This window comes from Candoia aspera, chromosome 2 (assembly GCF_035149785.1).
Source record: "Candoia aspera isolate rCanAsp1 chromosome 2, rCanAsp1.hap2, whole genome shotgun sequence".
Lineage (NCBI taxonomy): Eukaryota > Metazoa > Chordata > Lepidosauria > Squamata > Boidae > Candoia > Candoia aspera.
Window position 1 is genome coordinate 224,617,230 of NC_086154.1, and position 20,318 is coordinate 224,637,547.

The 20,318-nt window shown below is 34.4% G+C and overlaps 1 protein-coding gene across 7 annotated transcripts in view; it reads left to right on the plus strand.

Annotated features, from left to right (window-relative positions):
- Positions 1–20,318, plus strand: part of ARB2A (ARB2 cotranscriptional regulator A) — a 274,667-nt gene that overhangs the window by 85,158 nt on the left and 169,191 nt on the right. For all 7 annotated transcript variants that reach the window (XM_063295416.1, XM_063295420.1, XM_063295415.1 and 4 more), the window contains exon 7: positions 8,220–8,438. In XM_063295416.1, the coding sequence (XP_063151486.1) occupies positions 8,220–8,438 (219 nt within the window). The remainder of the gene's footprint in view (positions 1–8,219; positions 8,439–20,318) is intronic.

Consider the following 20,318-nt stretch of genomic DNA (forward strand, 5'->3'; position numbering starts at 1 on the left):
AGTGTAACATATGTGTTTTGATGTTATAATCAGCCTGATCTCTGTGATTAATTCTTTCCCTCTTAGTTCAAATTGGGGGCAGCTCAATGCACAAAATTGGGATGGAGGGGCTGATGTGTGTCCAATGGGCAGGTGCTGATTGTGTGAAAATGTATATGCTGACAGAGTGTTTGTGCATGCAAACAGTTGCTGGCATTGTTCTCTTCCCCTCATTCCCCCCCTAATGAAAATAGTTGATCTCTACCATTTATCTCTCTTGTGGAAATGAGATTTATAGAACAGTTTTCAGAAAGAAAGGGAAGAGAGCAAACTTTTTATAGTGTGCAAGGCTCAACTTTCCGACTATACATTTTTTGATTCTTATATAGAATCAACAGAGTGATCCATATAAGAATCAGCAAATGTATGACCACCAGAACATAACAGCCTTGCAAACTGAAGGAGGTAACAGTGCCTCTAGCTGGATGTATATCCTTTTCATGGGATGTTATATTCAAAATATAGCAGCTGAGAAAACTATGCAGATACTATGCTAAACTGCCTCCCCACCTCCACCCCCCAGAACTTAATTTTAGAACAAAGATATTAGAGGCCTGGCAATGCATGGAATTTAACTACTTTAGCTTTCTCTGTCAGAGAAACTGAGATTTTCTCATCTTTATATGTTGATATTGCTCTATTACCTTTAAAACCAAATTCAGATGAATGACTAACAGTTCAGAAATCAAATGCTTTCTCTCTGCTTTCAATTAAAATAGCAGAATTTTTAAATTCTTTAATGTTTTCTAGCATTTGTAAAATATACTGTATATAAGAAAATAATGGAACAAGAACAACAAGATTAAATGTTTCCATTGATGGAATATTGATTGGAAAAGCAAGAAAGGGAGATAGGTAGGAAGGGCCTGATGAATCCCCAAATAGTAGCCAAACAGTGTCCAGAGGAGGGCATGAGAGATGAAATCATGAAAAGGAACATTTCTGCTGTTAAACAATAAAATATGCTACAGTGTTTTACTGCAAGGCCTACTTATTGTTTCCAACTACGAACCTAGTGATGGGTCCCAAAAAGTTGCTACTGAATCAGCAAAAGCCACAGAAAGATAAAACAAATTTTTAAATGGTGGCATAATCTCCTAAAAGAACCCAACAGAAGTAATGCAAAAGACTGAATTATGGAATACTTAATGTCAATTTGGGAAAAAGAAAAACACAGAATAAACTTGCTTGAATTGAACTGCTTAAACTTCTCAACCATATCCTGGAGGAAGACTGGCTGGTTATAATACTCAGTATGGGTATTTGTCACAGTTTGCAATTGTAACACTAGTAAGGGACTTTCCTTCTCAGATATTTCAACTATCTGAAAACCCTTTCAACTATCACACATCATTTTTGTCATTTAGTTTGTCTGATTTCACATATTAGAAATATTCTAGAAATTCTTAGAATTCCTCTAGAATTTACCTTTGATCCATTTTCTGTTAGGGAATGCATGAAATCCAAAGAACATTTTGTTCTTTGTTTCTTACCAAGGAAACCGTTGATACAGTAGAACTGTGAGGATGACTCTTATGTATACTTCCACTCAAGAGAATGAAACATACATACTTACAGATACGTTTCTTTATAGCTTCTTTCCATAAAATTAGTAATGTCTTTATATGACATGTTCAGTGTTTGAGTTCAGTGTATATCCATAAACCTGCACAGTACTACGCCAATATACTTACATTTAGGGATGTGCAAGGTATTTCAAACATGAAACATTTTGAATTTAAAATTGGGTTATCCTGACCTTATTAGAAGTGTTTCAACATTGTTTTGACTATTCTGGGATGTTTGGAATAGCATCAGTACATATCCTTAAGGTCAAAACTGGGCTTTTTGAGCTTGGAGTGTTCAGAATTCAAGATATTTCAAACATAATATTGCATACATTGTTCCAAAGTTGACGGCTAAGGCTTAAGGTTGAGTGAAACATAGTGGTCTTATGGTGGCCAAAGATCAAAGTAAAGATTTTGTATTGTAATGAGCCTGTCTAAGGCCTTTTCAGGAGCAATGGTAGAAGAGGGGTTTAAAGTGAGGACTTCCATATTCATATTAAGAAATATTATAAACCAGTCCTTACAATAAATGTTGTATACCAGTACTTGATAGACAGTAATGTTTTCCTTGGATTTCTGCTGTGTTTGAACTAATGCTGAAAAATAGGCACTCAGTATATTTTTGCACAAACTACTTTATAATGTAGTGTAAAGATGTATCTATCTTGGCAGTTTAAGGAAAACCACATCTTATTTACTGATCAATGTATTTTTGTTTATTTTAAAATACTGTATAACATGTTTTATGCTTTTAAAACATTGCATCTCTAAATCATCATGTCTTGTAAAGCTATACTACCATGTTATTTTTATATCCAGTCCTAAATATGTAATAGCTGTTGAGTTAAGCTGCATCGTTTTTATTCTGAATCCAAGTGATGTCACACTCCCATAAAATTAAATTTCTTAATTATTACAGAAGCATGCTGTATGTTACGGAATTATTCCTATTAGAACTGAATAGCATGTATCTTTTCATTATTTTTGTTTTGCCCATGAGTGTTATTAGAAACTCTTTAGGAGTAGTAGAAATTAAGGTTAGAGTTAGTTGAAATTTATTTATAACATCTTTAAAAAGATTCGGAATTCTCAGATCTTATTTCTTGTATATAATATGAGAATAAATCATAATAAAAAGCATTATTTTTAATATGGATTTTATAATTGTGCAAATGCTGTGATAGTATCACATCTAAGAATTATTGTATTTGAGAAAGTTAAACTACATATATAATTTATAGCAATTTAAATGTATATGTGTTTATGCTAAAATACAAAAAAAATAGGCACTTGAAATATTAAAAGCATTTAAATAAAGTTATCAGGAGATATCAAGCACTGAAACTTTTTTTTGTTTAGTTTTACATTTTCAACAGCCATTAAAAGTTAGTAACACAGCAGGTGATTGTACGGGTAAGTGCAAATCTTCTGAAATAAATAGCAGTTGGTGACCTGGAATGTCAGGGCTCTAGACAAGGGTGTGTGTTTGTCAATATATCCTACATGTTTTACAGAGTCCTTAGGGAATACTGGAAGATACAATTTCACCTTTTCTGTGCCAAAACATTTTAATTATATCTTCTTCCAAGTACTGCGGTTCAGTAACCAAGGAGCTGACATTGATGCATGTGTTGATAAAGCTGCAAACATTCAAAATGAGATTAGCAAAGATTTTGAGGAAAGGGTGACAGCTAATTTTGCACACTATTCTGCATCTAATTCAGGTCAGTGTAATGATAGAATATTTTATAACTCTTGTGTCATCCAGAAGGACTTTTATGATGCTTTGTGTTAATGAACATTTGTGGTTTTGAAGAGTATAATTTCAATACTATTTTTCATACAAATAAAAGGATTTTATTATGATTCTATAAGCTATACCCAGAAAATGGAGAGGAGGAAAATTGATGATGTTCAGAATGACTGCTTTATCTGATTTGCTTGAGATTGTTGGATATTTGTATGAAATAATCAAAACGTGGTTATACTGTTTATTTTCCTTCAAAAGATTATCTAATCTATATCAGACATAAAGAATGAAAATATAGTTTCTTTATGTTGCATAGGACATTTCTGAGCACATTCCAGTGTGTTTTGGTTCTATTCTATCCTTTATTTGAAGGCAGCTGACACTCTTCTTTCACTTTTCTTTTTGTTTGTCAAGTTTTCTTTCTTCCTTTTTTATCCACTCACTTCTCCATCTGCTTTCACTTTTGTTTGCTTGGGCCGTCTCTCATCCCAACTTGATAATGAGGAATGTGGTGTGACCCTGACCTCTATCAGCCCATGCATGACCTTCTGACTCTCCTATGTAACCTTTGACCTTTTCTTTGACAGCTTGATTAATTACCCTGTGTTATGATTTATGAGTAAGTGCTATGTAAAAATAATAGACAACAGGTGGTCCCCTAAAAACTTTTTGTGGCATATTTTCTTTTCTTGCCTAACTTGATGAGCTATTTTAAGTTGGAAACTTTGTGGAGTAATATGACGTTTGGCAGTAATACAGCATTTTTATACACTTGGACACAGTAGTGGAATTCAGGAGTCTAAGAGATGTGGTGTAACTGGGATGAAAATATTACAAAGTGTTAGCAGGGTGCAGTTGCCAAAATGCACATTGGGTGAAAATACAAAAAGAAGTCAACTGACATTTCAGGCATTTCAGTCTCAGGTCACGTCTTGAGAAAATTGCTCAAATAATGGAGGGGGCATTTTTCAAGCTGAGCTGCATCTCCAACAGCTATGTTTACTTTTACGCTTCACTAGTGACTTCTGATTGGTTGTCATGACCTCATCCTACTGTTGCATCTAGGTTGTTGCAACAGTGACACATAGGTACTCTTCTCATGAAAAAGATCGGAAATAAACAGATCATACATCTTTGAAAACAATGAATAGTCATTCCTATGACCATTTTAAGCATGTATAGATCTAGGTTACTGATCTAAGCTCCTTGGATTGCTTTTCCCTGGAGGATTAACTTGATTGTGCTTCAAATGTTCTAAATAGATTTTTTTTTTTTTTAAATCAGATTGATAAAGCTCAGGAAAATTATCTGTTACAGATTTTTACTTATAGACCAGAAAGATAGGCACACAGGTCAACAGATTCCACTCTAGCCTCTGACCTCTCTGGTTATATATGGCATCCTATCCTAGTGGATTAATATGCTGTGCTGAATGCTTTTAGCTTGTTATTCATTTCAGCAGACACAAGAGCCTTCTACTGTTCCAGAATATATATCAAATATTTTTACCATATTTTTCATATGGGTTTTGTATGTGTACACGGTAGTGGAAGTATCCAATAGAAGATGTAATTAGGGTTTTTTTTCTTGCTGTAACCATGATGTTTTATTACCAAACATACTCATGAAGTTTCTGTGATCTAAGATACAACAATTCTTGGTATTCTAAGTATTTGTTAACACTTCTCTAAGCTTGCTTGTAATGTAGTCATTTAAATTAATATGAATAAGTAAGCACGTGTATAAATTGAAAACAAAGCCTATCCTTTAAAGGGTTTCTGAAATAATTGACAAGTGTTTTAACTTATTAGCAAAATCCAGTAGGTTTTGGAATCATACAGGTATAATTTTATAATATACATCTTATTGGATAGATTTTAGGAATGGTTGAATGATAAAGTTGGCTATCCAGTTGGTAATCAGTTAGGACTTAAAACTGATTAAAGGCTAACTTTACTAGTAGAGACTAGTATAATATGTCTCATTTAATTTTACTAACTGGTTTGTGCAGATGAACTTGGAACTTGTTGAATGCTATATTCTACCCATATTATGAAATTATCTCTGGAAACATTTAACTAAGAAAATATGAGTAACCTAATATATTAATTTGTAGATGTATTTCATTTTAGATGTATTTTTCACATTTAATACTTCAATTATACCACTTATTTTGAAGGCAGATTATTAATTAATATTAATTAAAATTAATGCAAATTTAAATAGGCATGCACATCTGGGAGAGTGGATGTTTCTAAATTGTATCAGTTGTATTGTTTAATTTCATAAAATGTATATTATAGATAGTGAGGGTTAACAAGATTATAAATGTGTATTATTGGGATTGCATATTTAAGCCTTTGTTGATATCTGCATTGTATATGTAGTTGTGATGCACCAAAATTAGTTGCCTGTTTTAACATTAAAATTGAACTTATTTTAAAAGTCTCATATTAATAAAGAATGCAGGTTAAGATTTAAATAAATCCTGATGAATTTTTAAAATAACTAAATGCTTTTTTTAAAGTGAAAAAGAAACAAAAGGCACCATATGGTCAAATAAATAAATAAATTTATGATAAGTTTAGGTTGGTCTCACTTTAGCAGCACTGATAGAGGTTAAGTTCTGTCCAGTTATATATATTGTGTTGTATTTCTACCTCCTTTCATCTGTTCCAGTATTGTCTGTTATTCCTAATCCTCTTTCTTGTGCCTATTTTTCCTCATATTATTTAGGGGAAGTGACTGAGGACAAACGAAGAAAAGAGTATGACAATGACAACTTTCTCCTAAGCAAAACAAAGATTATAATGGACTTTTAAAAAGAAACATGAAACATCTGATATGATTTCTTGAAATATTACTATGTTAATTTTATTTTTAATTTAACAAATATAGTATATTGAAAAAAGTTTTAAAGTCATGCTAAAGGATGGTTTGTGCTATTTAAAACCTAATTGATAAAAATCCTTTAATTTATTTATGTATCTGTGATTTTTAAATGGATTCATTTTTCATCTGTTGATGTGTCTGTGAAAAATTGACATTATGTCCTCATAAAATTGGACAAATGAGTCATGTAATTTTCAGTTACATAATCAATAACTTAGACAAATTTTACTTCTTTGATGATTTATGTGTGTCTGTTTTTTTGAGAGAAGCAAAAAATGGACATGGTTTCAGTTTCACTAATACCTATAAAATAATAACAAATACATGAATTTTACATCTTGCATTGTATAGAACATAAAATGAATCAATATAAGCACTATCTGCACAGGGAGAAAAAACCCAAGTCATGAACAGGAGCAGCAAACTAAGGCACTGAATGCCAACTGCACCAGCTTCTCAGTGGTTATAAAAATGTACTAGGTTTTTTTGGGGTGGGGAGCAGTTATTTAAAACAGTAAGAAAAGCAGTCTCTTCAGATTGTGCTGTTATTAGTAGCCATGAAGGCAGGATTCTGTTTTTAGTGTATTTATTATATTTTTAAAAAGGAAAGTCCCAGTCCTAATTCTTTAATATAAATTTCAATTGAGTCTATTTATATAGTAACTGTAGTGTAATTTCAATTTTATACATTAGAGTAATCTTTTCCAAAGCATACAATGTGTAGGTTCATTCTGAAGAGAAAACTGGAGGAAAAAATGACAGGAGGAAAAAATGACAAGAGATCACTTACTCATGGTACAGAATCTAGAAGGCAGCAATTTTCTCTTTGACCTATGGTGACCTTTTTACCATGTTCTCTTATACCATAGGCAGTGAACTGAATGCCTCTAATTCACCCTGCTTAACAGAGTGCAACAGTGTTCTTTAACTTAGTTTTGGTGGGAGGAGAAGGTATAGTAGAAATTTGAGAAGGGCGTGAAAACTTGTACAGGCACAAGGAAGAGTAAGAACTTTCTTCAAATGTGATTTTAATAGCTAGTCGAGTGTGTCCAACTGTAGAAAAGCACCAAGTGACAATCTGTCTACCTGACAGTTATCACAATGCATTACAAGGTTTTTGAATAGCTACACAGATTAGAATAAAGCAACACCAAATAAAGTATCTTTTGTTATTGTCAAAGATTTACTTAGCATTGATCATCTACATAGGTGGACTTCTGTCTTTTATTCAAGCTGAAGATTTTATTTTAAATAGATAAAATTTTATTTTACTTTACTATGTTTTTTCCTGAAAAGTTATAAAGAATTTTGAAATAGTGTTGATGGTTGATCCACAGTTTATGTCGATTTGACTTCTCTTACTTTCTTTTTTGAAGATTATTTTCTTTGATTTAAACAAAACGTCTAAAAGTTTAGACCCTCTCTCTGTATGTTCCTTATTGATTTACAATTTACATTCTGTGAGAAAAATATCATATTTTTCTCTGTCTGGAGTCTTTAAGTGCATTTTTTAATTCCAATAAAATTGCCTATGTCTAAATGTGTAACTAATTCACTGATTTCAAAGCAGTATCAAATAATCACGGTTGAAATAGATTCATTGTTATTGCTGCTATCAGTTGGTAATTGAACAAATGTTTAATAGTCTAGTCTTTGAAGTTTGCTTAAATCCTTTTGCAATCAAAGGATTTAAGCAGCCTACATGTCACAGTTTTTATTATTTAAGCATCAAGTTGGTAATTTTGGAATCCAATGAGGGGGAGGCTGTTTCACAACTTTTTGATGAACTGCATAAAACACTATAAAAATGTAAGGAGCAAGGCAAACAAATAAACAAAAGTGGTTGCTGTAAATTCAGACGCAAACATAAAAGAAATGCAACTATTGCTTCCTTTGTCAATGCTGTAAAAATCACTTCAATCAATACATTTGAACCAATAAATCCTTTTTCCCCCTTTCATCTGCAACAGGAAGGCTATGGAGTAATAGTACTGAATCCAAATGAAAACTATATTGAGGTTGAAAAGACAAAAGCTCAAGTACAGCTTTCTCCAGATAGCTCAGATGAACCTGCAGAAAAAAGGGAGAGAAAAGATAAAATTCCAAAAGATACAAAGAAGCGACGAGACTTCTATGAGAAGTACCGAAATCCACAAAAAGAAAAGGAAACGATGCAAGTGTATATTAGAGTAAGTTGATCTTTGTTTTGCTTTGATATTGAAGAACAGAAAACAGTTTTTATCTTACTTACTTACTGTACACTTTTAAATATTATGCTTTAAAATGTATATGGTACTCGTGTTACTAAAACTAAGAAATTATTTCTTTCAATCATTTATTATCCCTAAATATGAAAATATAGAGAAAAATGTGTTTAATTTCAAAGAGAAACTTGAAGTAAACAGAAAAAGATACTAGACATTCCAAAGACAGCAGTGTTGTAAAGTACAGTGTGTTAAATGGATTTTTAAGCAGGTATGTTTATTAAAAAGTATTTTTAAACATAGCTTAGTTTATAAGTTCACAAAGTACTATGGGAAGACATTTTCTTGAGAATGCAGTACATAAACCTCTATATTTTAATTTGTTTGTCTGGTAAACTAACACTACAGTGAACAACATGCTGATTTTCATCTGACGTGATTGTATCATTGCCCTGTAATATATTGTTTCCATTTGAGCATGTCTGAAGAAAGATAAAGTTATTAATATCTTAATAAATGTTTAAGTCAGAATCATTTAAGAACAGAGCAGTGAAGAAATTCTGTCCTTTGGCCTTGCATTTTTTTAATCAGTGTACCTTTGCACTTTGTAACGCTAGCTGCATAGGATCATTATGTCAGTGCCACCCAAGGATTTTTAATTCTTCAGGAGAACAAATAATATTATTTGTGCTTTGACACATTCTGCTTCATATACATATGATGCATTATACATTCCAGAGATAAGCAATTTTCAGAATCCTTTACTATTAGGTAGTCGTTGAACAATGAAGGAGGGGGTAATCTTTAAAGTTTTGACATGTTTTAATTATTACGCTGGATGAAGTAATGTACTGAGCAAATACAACTTAGTAATTAATTTTACAATGCATATCTTAAAAAATGGAGACAATATTTCTAGGAATGAATGAATGAGGATTATCAAAAAAAAAAAAAAAAAAAGAACCCCAAGAATATAATATTTGTATTTAGAAATAATTGGAAATGTTTTTCTTTCTTCTGTTTTTGACAAATACATTGTGTAATAAATTACTCACTAGTCAATTCCACTCTTAGAGAGGCTTTCCTTTTTGAAGGGACCATTGGGAGCTTTGTAAATTTGCCAGAAGCAAGAGTAATTCCTATAGTACTAGGCCCTGCAGAGAGTTGGTGGTATACTTAGTAGATATTAAACAATTGCTGATTTGTGCCAGTTCCTACTAGATAAATATCAATGAGTTGGGCTTGTCCCCAGAACCCACTGGCATAATAGTCAGAAAAAGGCAAAGAAAAATAACCATAATGTTAGTTATTATATATGACAAGGTAGCACAAAGACTAGTCTCACGTGAGAAAAATCTGGTTTATAACTAAAGTATACACTTAGCAGCTTTCATGTTCATTATTCAGAATTCCATATTAATAAAATTCCATAATCATATTTGCAACCATTACATCAGCACTGAAGTATCTGGCAAGACGTTTTCTGTGAAAAGGGTATAAATAACAGATTATGCATACCTTCTCAAGCTTTAAGAACAAAGCTTGAAAGATCAAAGTACTTATTGTTTCAAGCTGTAACTTTTTTATCTATGACATAATGTACTTTGCCAATGTATGTTACAGCTTGTTAAAGAGATTGATTTGGTCCCTGCAATAAACTCCAGCTCACACAGTATGGCAGAAAAGCTTGCTTATATTTTCTATGCTAAGACATTTTTTGTTCTTAGAAACATCTGCCAACTGTGTTTAGTAGTCAAAGAAAAGGTTGTGTTTCATAAGATTATATGTTAGTAAGGCAAAAACTCACTGCAGATGTTTTCTGTACAAGAAAAATATTTCACATTAACTAAGACATTATACATTTAATATATTCATGTTAATTCCTGTGCTTATGGATACATTATTTTATTCAGACCACAAGAGGTTGCTACTGCACGTTTCGGTGAACATCTTTCCCAGTCACATAGAACCTAAGCTAGTAAACACCTAATATTTTTATTCATTGCTGAACACGGGGGAGTGTGAAGATTTGCATGGATCAAAGTTTTGTGCTCGTTTAGCAGAATTTTCCCTTTTTTGAAGAAATGACCTCTGTGGCAAATAGCAGAATCCTGAAACTTCTTTCACTCAAAAATCCTTTTTTTAAAAAATGAGCTAACCAGCATAGAAAACTACAGCTCAGGGATAAGCAGACATGGTTCTTTGTGTTCAAGCCCTTGTGTTCTAATATAACTTCTTATTGTCAAAATATTACATAACATGATTTCCTTGTTCTTCCTACTGTCTCTTTTTGTGCCCACAAGATCTGCTTTGGAGGTTCTTTAATCCACTGAAGTGTGCACTGAGAGCGTACTAGAATTTATAGGAAGAATTCCATCAAATTATTGGACCATTGAATTATTAAACTATTTAGTTTTTTCTTTGCAGTTCTATTACAGGTTTTAGAATTAGAAATAGTCTATATTGTTCAGATGTTTATAAATGTAAAATGATTTTTGGCATAAACCATCATAGAATGTAAGACTTGGAAGAGGACTTAAAGGTTGTTGTCCAGTGCCATGCTCAGTGAAGAAACCACTAAATCATTCCCAACAGATAGCCATTGAGCCTGCATTTAAATTTCTCCAACAAGTAAAAATCCACCACTGTTCTAGGCAGACTGTTCCACTGCTTATCAGCTCTTACTCTCAGGAAATTCTTCCTATTACTTCAAACCATTGATTCTTGTCCTGCTGCATTTTCACAGAGTACGGGTCTACCCCACCCCCGAAGCCTTTTCAATTTCTGTAGATTGCTCTTATATCTATCCTTAACTGGCTCTTTTGCAAACTGAACATGCCCAGCTCCATTAATCATTCCTCCTAAGCTTGGTTTCCAAATATCTTATTCTGGTATTTGGTATTAATCCTCTGAACATGCTTCAGCTTTTTAATTTTAAAGTGTTGTGCTTAGAATCCACCACATTAACATAAGCCCAAAATACAGCTTAACCAGCACAGGGTAATTATTTCCCATGATTTAGACCCGTGTTACTGTTACTGTTTAGGCAGCTGAAGATGCATTAGTCTTTTTAGTTGCTGCCTTGTTTATTCATTCAGTCGCTTCCGACTCTTTGTGACTTCATGGACCAGCCCACGACAGAGCTTCCTGTCGGTCATCAACACCCCCAGCTCCCCCAGGGATGAGTCCGTCACCTCTAGAATATCATCTATCCATCTTGCCCTTGGTTGGCCCCTCTTCCTTTTGCCTTCCACTCTCCCTAGCATCAGCATCTTCTCCAGGGTGTCCTGTCTTCTCATTATGTGGCCAAAGTACTTCAGTTTTGCCTTTAATATCATTCCCTCCAGTGAGCAGTCTGGCTTTATTTCCTGGAGTATGGACTGTTGCTGCCTTACAACCTACAATTTCAGCTTGGCCCACTAGTATTCCTAGATCCTTCGGACATGCACTGCCATTAAACCAGTTCTCAACATCTCTGCACCAATACATTTGAGTGTACACCTGTCATTGCTAAATATCATTTGTTGGAACTGGCCCAACTTACAAACCGTTAGAGATAATTTTGAACTGTGAATATGTTCTCTGGGGTGTTAGCCAATTTCTGTAGCTTAATGTCTTCTGCAGATTTGATACACTTCCCTTCCATCATCTGTAAAAATATTAATAGCACTGGGCCAAGGATGGTAGCTTGATGCTTCCCTCCAGGACAATGCAGAACTATTTTATGAACATGCTTGTTATGTTGTTCAAGTAGTAGCAACTTCCCTGGATGACAGCACCATCCAGCCCACATATATGCTTCTTTTTCACAACAGTATCTTGAGTAACCTTGTCAAATTCTTTACTGAGATGAAGGCATATTACATCCATAGCATTCCCTTAGTCTACCAAACTAGTCATTCTGCATTGAAAAGAAATTAGGCTAGTTCGGTATAATTTGTTCTTGACAAACCAGTGCTAACTCCCAGAAAGATAGCATTCTTTTCTAAATTGTTGTAGACACATCTTAAATACGACATTAAAACATACACATTGATAGAGAACAGGATTGTGCAATGCATTCAGAGAAGAGAGTTCTGAAAGTATGTTAGCACAGCAAAGTACCTTTCCTCTTCAAAGCATTAAACCAGCTGCATCCTTGGAAGGCTGCTTAGAAATGAGCTTTGCACATGTACTTTATATAAACTAGAGAGGAAGGGAAATGAAATGAAATGAAGAAAACTGGTAAAAAAGTTATTGTAGGATTAAGTTGAGAGACGAAGTTTCTCATGACAGAAAGGTAATCATCAACTTCAGAGCGAAGAAATGCAGTGGGAAAATTAAACCATGAGAAAGTTGAGATAACGAAGTGCCAAAATGAAACTGTAGTGGGTGTTAGGAGGGAATTGCACCTTCATGTTAATAAAGAGCACTCTATTGTATAAACAGCTTATTTCTAGATGCAGTAAAGATTTTTCTCTAGCCATACTGTTTTGTGTTGGAGAGCCTTAAGCTGAGTATACAGTCAGCTTAGTAAACCCATGCCATACTAAGTATCCAGAGAATTGTGCTGAGGTCTTGCCAACAAGCTTGACAGTTACCCCCTTCATTTCCTACTTACTGGTTATATGTTTGATCAGGAATAAATAATTGTAGTTTTAATGTGAACAAAATAAATGGCCTTTATCTTCATATATTGATGAATGAAATACTAGATAATTAATGTAAAAATATTGGGGGGATCAGAAGAACAGGGTTTTGTAAACTGAAGGTAGCAATAGGTAGAATGACAGCAAAAAAAAACTCTAAAAAGGTTGGAACAAAATATTATAAATTGTGCCACGTTCTCTTCTCTAACATGACCCCTTTCTTCTTACTCAGTAAGCTAGAAATTGCATCTCAGAAGTCCGTAACACTTATTAAATTGTTGAATAAAGTGTAGGTTTTGCTTAGGGCAACATCATAATATTTTGTTTCATATCTATAGTGAGGTGCCTTTATATATTACATTCATACAATATATCAGTATGACTATTTCACATAAATAACCCATTATATTATATTCTATAATTAGAATATAAATGTATTCTAATTATAGAATACTGTATATATATATATTATATTTATTTATTGACAGCAGCAGGGAGAGGCTGTGGCCAAGTAGGCCTTTGTTCAGCTTCAGCTGCTGCCAGTTACAGGCCTTTGGGGACCAGGAGGACCTGTCAACAGTAACTCATGTCCTTTCCACCTCACAGATAAACTATTGTAACATACTCTACCTGGGCTTACCTTTGAAGACAACTTAGAAGGTGGCCCAAATGCAGTATCAGATTTAGCAATGTTATGCTACAGCTGCTGCTGCGTTGGTTAACCAGTTTGCTTTTGAGTCCAGTTCAAACTGCTAGCTATTACTTTTAAAGCCCTATATGGCTCACCATTGGCATACTTTTAAAGACTCTTTCCTAGTAAGATTTGGCCTGCCTTAAGAATACCTTTAGGGAGGGTATGCTGAGAATTCCCATGCCATGTGAAATACAACATGCCTTCTCAGTGGCTGCCCTCTTGCTTCCAGAGACACAGAATGCCCCTAACTTTCTGGCTTTTAAGAAAGCGTGTAAGATCTTACTTTTCCACAGTAAGGGTGCTAATGGTGGAAGAGTTGCCTTACCTTAGATAGGTATGACATTTATCAATCTGTCTGTCTGTCTGTCTGTCTATCTGATTTTTATGGCTGCCCATCCCAAACGAATGACACTGGGTGGCTAAGAGTATTAAAAAAACAATAAAAACAAATATAAAAACAAAAACTCATAGCAGGCAGAAGATTATAAAAACCAACAAGTAGACAGCATAATCAAAAAATGGGCTTGTGGTCTCGCACCAGGGTCCCAGGCTCAAGCATAGAGCCACGTCTTCAGGGCCTTCAGAAAGCCAACATTCAACAGGGATGGGGCCAATCTAATCTCTGGAGAGATGACATTCCATAGGTTTGGTGCCACAACAGAAAAAGCTCTCCTCCTGGACCCCACCAACCAACATTCCTTAAGCTGACTGAAGCATACCCCTCCTGCCAGACCAAATGGGACGAGTAGAAACAACTGTTTATTCTATTTTACTGTAAACTGACTTGAGTCCTAGCTGGTATATAGAAATGTTTGTTTGCGTACTTGCTTCATTTCTTAATTTCTATCTATATTTCCTCCAGGAATTCAAAATGGTGTAAATTGCTCTTCCTCTACCAATTTTTCCCCACAAAAATAACCTCAGAGTACCTGGCCAAAAGTCAACCAGTCAACCATGTTCCATGGCTGAGGGTGAACTTGAACTTGCACCTCCTTGATCCTAGCCCAACATCTTAATCACTGAACTAGGAAACATATATTGAAACACATTTTAAAATATAGACTTTCCATTGGAAAACTATGGAAAGAAAAGAGCAGTATATCCTGCTGTCAAAGTTGTGATCATAGTGTAAAATTACTGACATTTATTCACTGCAGCTTAACACAAATTAATCTGAATTCAGTAACTTTGTAACTGCTGACATATGTATTTATTTTAATAAAATTTACCATCAACGAATTGAGGAACACGATTAATTAATCTTTCAGGTTTTTTTAAATAATCATCTTGGATTCTATGTCATTAATATAGGTATAACTAATATACAACAAGTATTCAGCAATTATATAGCTATTCACTTATAATAAATAATCTGTTTTGATTTTAGAATGTTCAACTGTCCTGGCATCTCTGACATTTTTTTATAATTACTTTAAGAAAACAATATGAATTTTAATCCTCTGAGAGCACTTAAACCAAAGATGGCTAATCATAGTAGAAATAGTGACCTGCAGCTGAGAGTTTCCTATTTCCTTGTTCTCTGTCAAGCTGTGAAGTCTGTGACTTCATTTTTGGCTAACTTGCAGATATTTACATCTTCATACTTGCTTGGAGGCTTTTTTTTTTCTCTTTAAATTACATTGCTTTTTAAGTGTACAAAGAATAATACTTCATCAAACCATAAAATCTCTTAGGAAAACTTTTAATCCTTATTTTCCTGTTTTCATTTAAATTGACCACTTAAATAGTTGTTCCCAGGGACTGCATCACTTTAGCTGACCCTCATCATACAGCTTTTTTACATAAGTGGTAATGAAGTTTGTTTTAATTTAAAACAATCTAGTTGCGATTCATCTTGTTATATTTTCCCCAGGGTTACTAAAAGAACACAAGTTGCAGCAGTAATAAGTTAAATTTAGCTCTGTGGAGGCAGACATCTTATCAATGGATTCTGATCCATTGGCTGTTGCAAAACAACTTTCTCCCACCTGATGACGTCTAAATGTACTGAAGTACAGCTCCTGCAATCCCCAACCTAAAATAACTTGCAAAAGCCTTCTTGGAACACGATGAGTTATAGTTCAGGGCACCAAATTTGTCTTAAAGAATGACAAATTTCTGATGTTATTTATGCACCAACAGAGATCTGAATAAATAAGCCAATTGTTACAATTTCATGTTAATAAATAATCCTGTTACCTAAGCATCTATTTAACGTTTTCTGTACATTTTATGTACACATCTTTGGGTTTTAAATACTTAGAGCAATTTTCCAGGTTTCTTCAGATCAAAAAATTAGATGTGAGCCTCTTTTGAAAGTGCTACACTGTTTTTTGGCTTAGACATTTGTGCTTACAACAGATTTGCCATGTTTAGTTTTACTAAACAAAACTGAAATCCATTTCAGAATTGTGGAAATATATAATCCATTATGCTTCCCCAATAGATGGCACTGGTGGAATGAAATTACACCATAACTCAATTAAGATTCTAGCTTAAACACATTCAGAATATGTAGTAAAATGTATTTTTTTTCATATTTTAGTTTTTTTCATATTTTCATATTTTACATTATAATATTATTTAAAAATATTTGAATGCTATTTTTTCATGTTTTAAATACTGCAAGTAAACTAATCAAAAAGTGTGAATTATACTTAGAATTTGTGTAAGTGGTGATTTTATACCCAACCATTGGAACAATGATAATTTAATAATAGGAAATGGAGAATTTGCTCCACTGTAATAACTCATTACTAATTAAATGTGGAATTGCAAAGATGTCCCCTAGTTAGCAGCATTTTATACTGCAGTTTAACAAAACACTATACCAATTAGTAAATAAGGTAAAGATATAAAACTTCCCCAATTTTTTAAGAAGTCTTGCATTAAACAACAACTGTTAGGTTGATACGGTATGTATCTATATCAACCTAACAGTTATTGCAATTTTTAAACATTTTCAATGATCTTTCTAAGGGAGCCTCTGTCATCTCTGAGGTTATTAAGTCCAGAATGGTCCATCTCTGTGTGACATTTATTTGCCCTTTTATCTGGTTGAAGAATAGGCACAAATTTGCTTGTATCTGCCTTTACTTATTTCTTACTTCTTTCCTCAATTTCTATCTTCTTTGGGGAAGTCTGAGCTTATTCATAACCTAGCTATCTTAGTAAATGTCAGCTGCTCACTAATTTGCTTTCCAAACAAATTGTCACTCAATGGTAGGACTTCATTTCTCATTGTTTGGGATATACTCCGGAGTATTTTCATGATGATAGGGTTATAAATTTTACTAGATTCAGCTGGGATTTGGGCAACATGCAGTAATTTTTGAAGTTATATAGAAACAGTATACCAAAAGCAAAACAGATATCTATGAATGGTCTCATGATGCCAGAGCAGAAGGGTCCATGTAACAGTCCTGGTAGTCATGAAGTTTGGTGTTTTTGTTTTTTAGTGACCACAGTTGGGACCAGCAACTTGGTCATTAAGCATAGAGATTGCTAAGTGAAACCATGACTGTGCTTATGATCTTACTTCAACTTTCCTTTGCTTTACAGAACTGCAGAGGTTTGTAAATATGAGAATTGGTCGAAAAGTTAGTTTTTCATCACCATTGTAACTGCAAACAGTTGCTAAATGAGGCAGTCACTAAATGAGGACTACCTGTATTGGCCACTAATCCTACTAAAATAATTATACCAAGTTAATTCAAATATTATAAATATATTATAATTATAATATATAATTAATTATAATATATAAATATCATAAATATTATAAATGTGATCATAGTGAAATCCCTATGAGGCCTTTAACTAACAAGTTAGTATCAGCAAAGAATGGCTTCTCAAGCCATTATTTGCTGAAACATATGAATAAGTATCAAATATTACGTTTATAAGAAACACCCCGGATTGATTGATAAGTAATATCTGATACTACATAAGAAACTAACAGAAATAATTATCACTTTAAAAAGGCAGTGTGCTTTTTGTTTGATCATATCTGTGCATTGAGACCTCAGGGTTGATATAAGGTCTAATAGAGAAAATAGGAGTGATACCGATTTCCTCCTTTTTACAGAACACCAGATATTTTGCAGAGTCAGCAAAACCCAATTGCAGTTGATTATTTCAACAGCTATAGCAAGAAATGGGAAGTGATTCCACAAATCAGAGGCAGTGAGTTGGTAGAAACTTGAGTAGGGTAAATAACTATACCAAATCATAAACCCCACATTCTTCAACAGTGGTCAGTGGAAACAAGGCTACATTCTGGATATGATCTTCATCAATAACAATATTGCATCACTAAATAGCAAGATACTCTTAGACTCAGTTGATACCCCCAACATCATTCTGTTGCTGTTTATGCAATCATTACATTAAAAATAATGTCTTCTTGATATTGGTTCAGTTTCTAGAAAGATATAGTATATGGCAGATTTTCATGGATCATCTTGGCAGAGTTGTGGTGGATATAGAACCACAGATCTATATCCACCACAACTATAAATCCAGAGAGCTATAAATCTATAAATCCAGAGAGCTATAACAATTTTGTAAAAGCCTACAAAGTGCTACCTGGAGGATGTATACCAATAGGCTGAAGGACAAAGTCCCTGGTCTTATTTCTTACTTGTCTGTATGTACTTTGCATGATAAGTAAAGGTAAAGGTTTCCCTTGACATTAAGTCCAGTCGTGTCTGACTCTAAGGGGCGGTGCTCATCTCTGTTTCAAAGCCGAAGAGCCGGCGTTTGTCCGTAGACACTTCCGTGGTCATATGGCTGGCATGACTAAACGAAACGCCGTTACCTGCCCGCCGAAGCGGTACCTTTTAATCTACTCACATTGGCATGTTTTCGAACTGCTAGGTTGGCAGGAGCTAGGACTAGCAACAGAAGCTCACCCTGTCACGTGGATTCGAACCGCCGACCTTCCGATTGGCAAGCTCAGCGGTTTAACCTGCAGCGCCACCACGTCCCTTACTTTGCATCATACTTGATAGAAAATCAGTTTGTTTATAGAAAATATATCTGTACATGGAGATATATCTTAAAGAACAATGTAGGACATGTCAGGAATTTATTGAGATTGTATACATATTTCACAACTGCAAACATTTGATGTTTATTAGAAAGTTGAACAGCAATTCAAATAAGTTGGAATACGATCACAATGTAACAGCCAGTTAAGTAGCAAAACAGTATGCAAACTCCCAGACAAATTACAAAAAAAGGGAAATGAAATAAAATAGCACAGTAATCAAGAGAATTAGTATATTAAAAGTTGTTTTTTAATGCTGGAGCTAGAAAATGCCATTATGCATATGAAATCCAGCAAACCTTGCTTAGGGATGTTCAGACTGGGCAAATATCACTTTGGATTGGACACCAGGAATGGGCACTTCAGTGTTCAATCAAGAGGGGCAAAAATGAGGCCTGCAGACAGTCACATTTCGTAGCATTGCTGAAATTAACCTCCCTCTTATGCCACTCATACGAGCCACTTCTAGATGGAGCTTGTGGACAAATGTGACTGATGGTATATTCAGCAAAACGGATTATAAGAAGAAAGTGTGCCAGGAAATAAAGCCAGACTGCTCACTTGAGGGAATGATATTAAAGGCAAAACTGAAGTACTTTGGCCACATAATGAGAAGACAGGACACCCTGGAGAAGATGCTGATGCTAGGGAAAGTGGAAGGCAAAAGGAAAAGGGGCCGACCAAGGGCAAGGTGGATGGATGATATTCTAGAGGTGACGGACTCGACCTTGGGGGAGCTGGGGGTGGCAATGACCGACAGGAAGCTCCGGTGTGGGCTGGTCCATGAAGTCACGAAGAGTCGGAAGCAACTGAACAAATAAACACATAACCCTTCTTTAACCTTAATATGAATGATCAACATCAAAACACAGCAAATACCTTTGCTGATTGGGCAAAGGAATTTATCCAGAATAACAAGTTACTACAGCAGCATGAGAAAAACTGACCACCTGTTACGCGCCAAATAATTTATGGCAAATGCAAATAAGACTCAGGTCAACCTCTTCCATTTGTGCAATCAAGATGCAAACCAGAAACTGAATATTAACTGGAATGGAAGATGGTTATATCACAATGAAAATCTGGTATTTTTAGAAGGGTCCCAGATAATATACTTTATTTAAAATACATTTAGAAAAATTGAGAAGCACCCATGCCCACAACACAGTGAATGCCCAAATTTTGCAAACTCTCACAAGACTACTCATCAAGCAACTATTAGCAGTTCTGCCTTTGCCCCGTGTTACTCCAGTGCAGGATATGCATATCTATTTTGGGAATGTCCCACTCATATGAGAAAAACTGACCTGTTCTTGAACAACAGCTACAGAATTACCACTAAAAGAAATTTTGTTGTTTATTTGTTCAGTTGCTTCCGACTCTTCGTGACTTCACGGACCAGCCCACGCCAGAGCTTCCTGTCAGTCAACAACACCCCCAGCTCCCCCAGGGACAAGTCCGTCACCTCTAGAATATCTTCCATCCATCTTGCC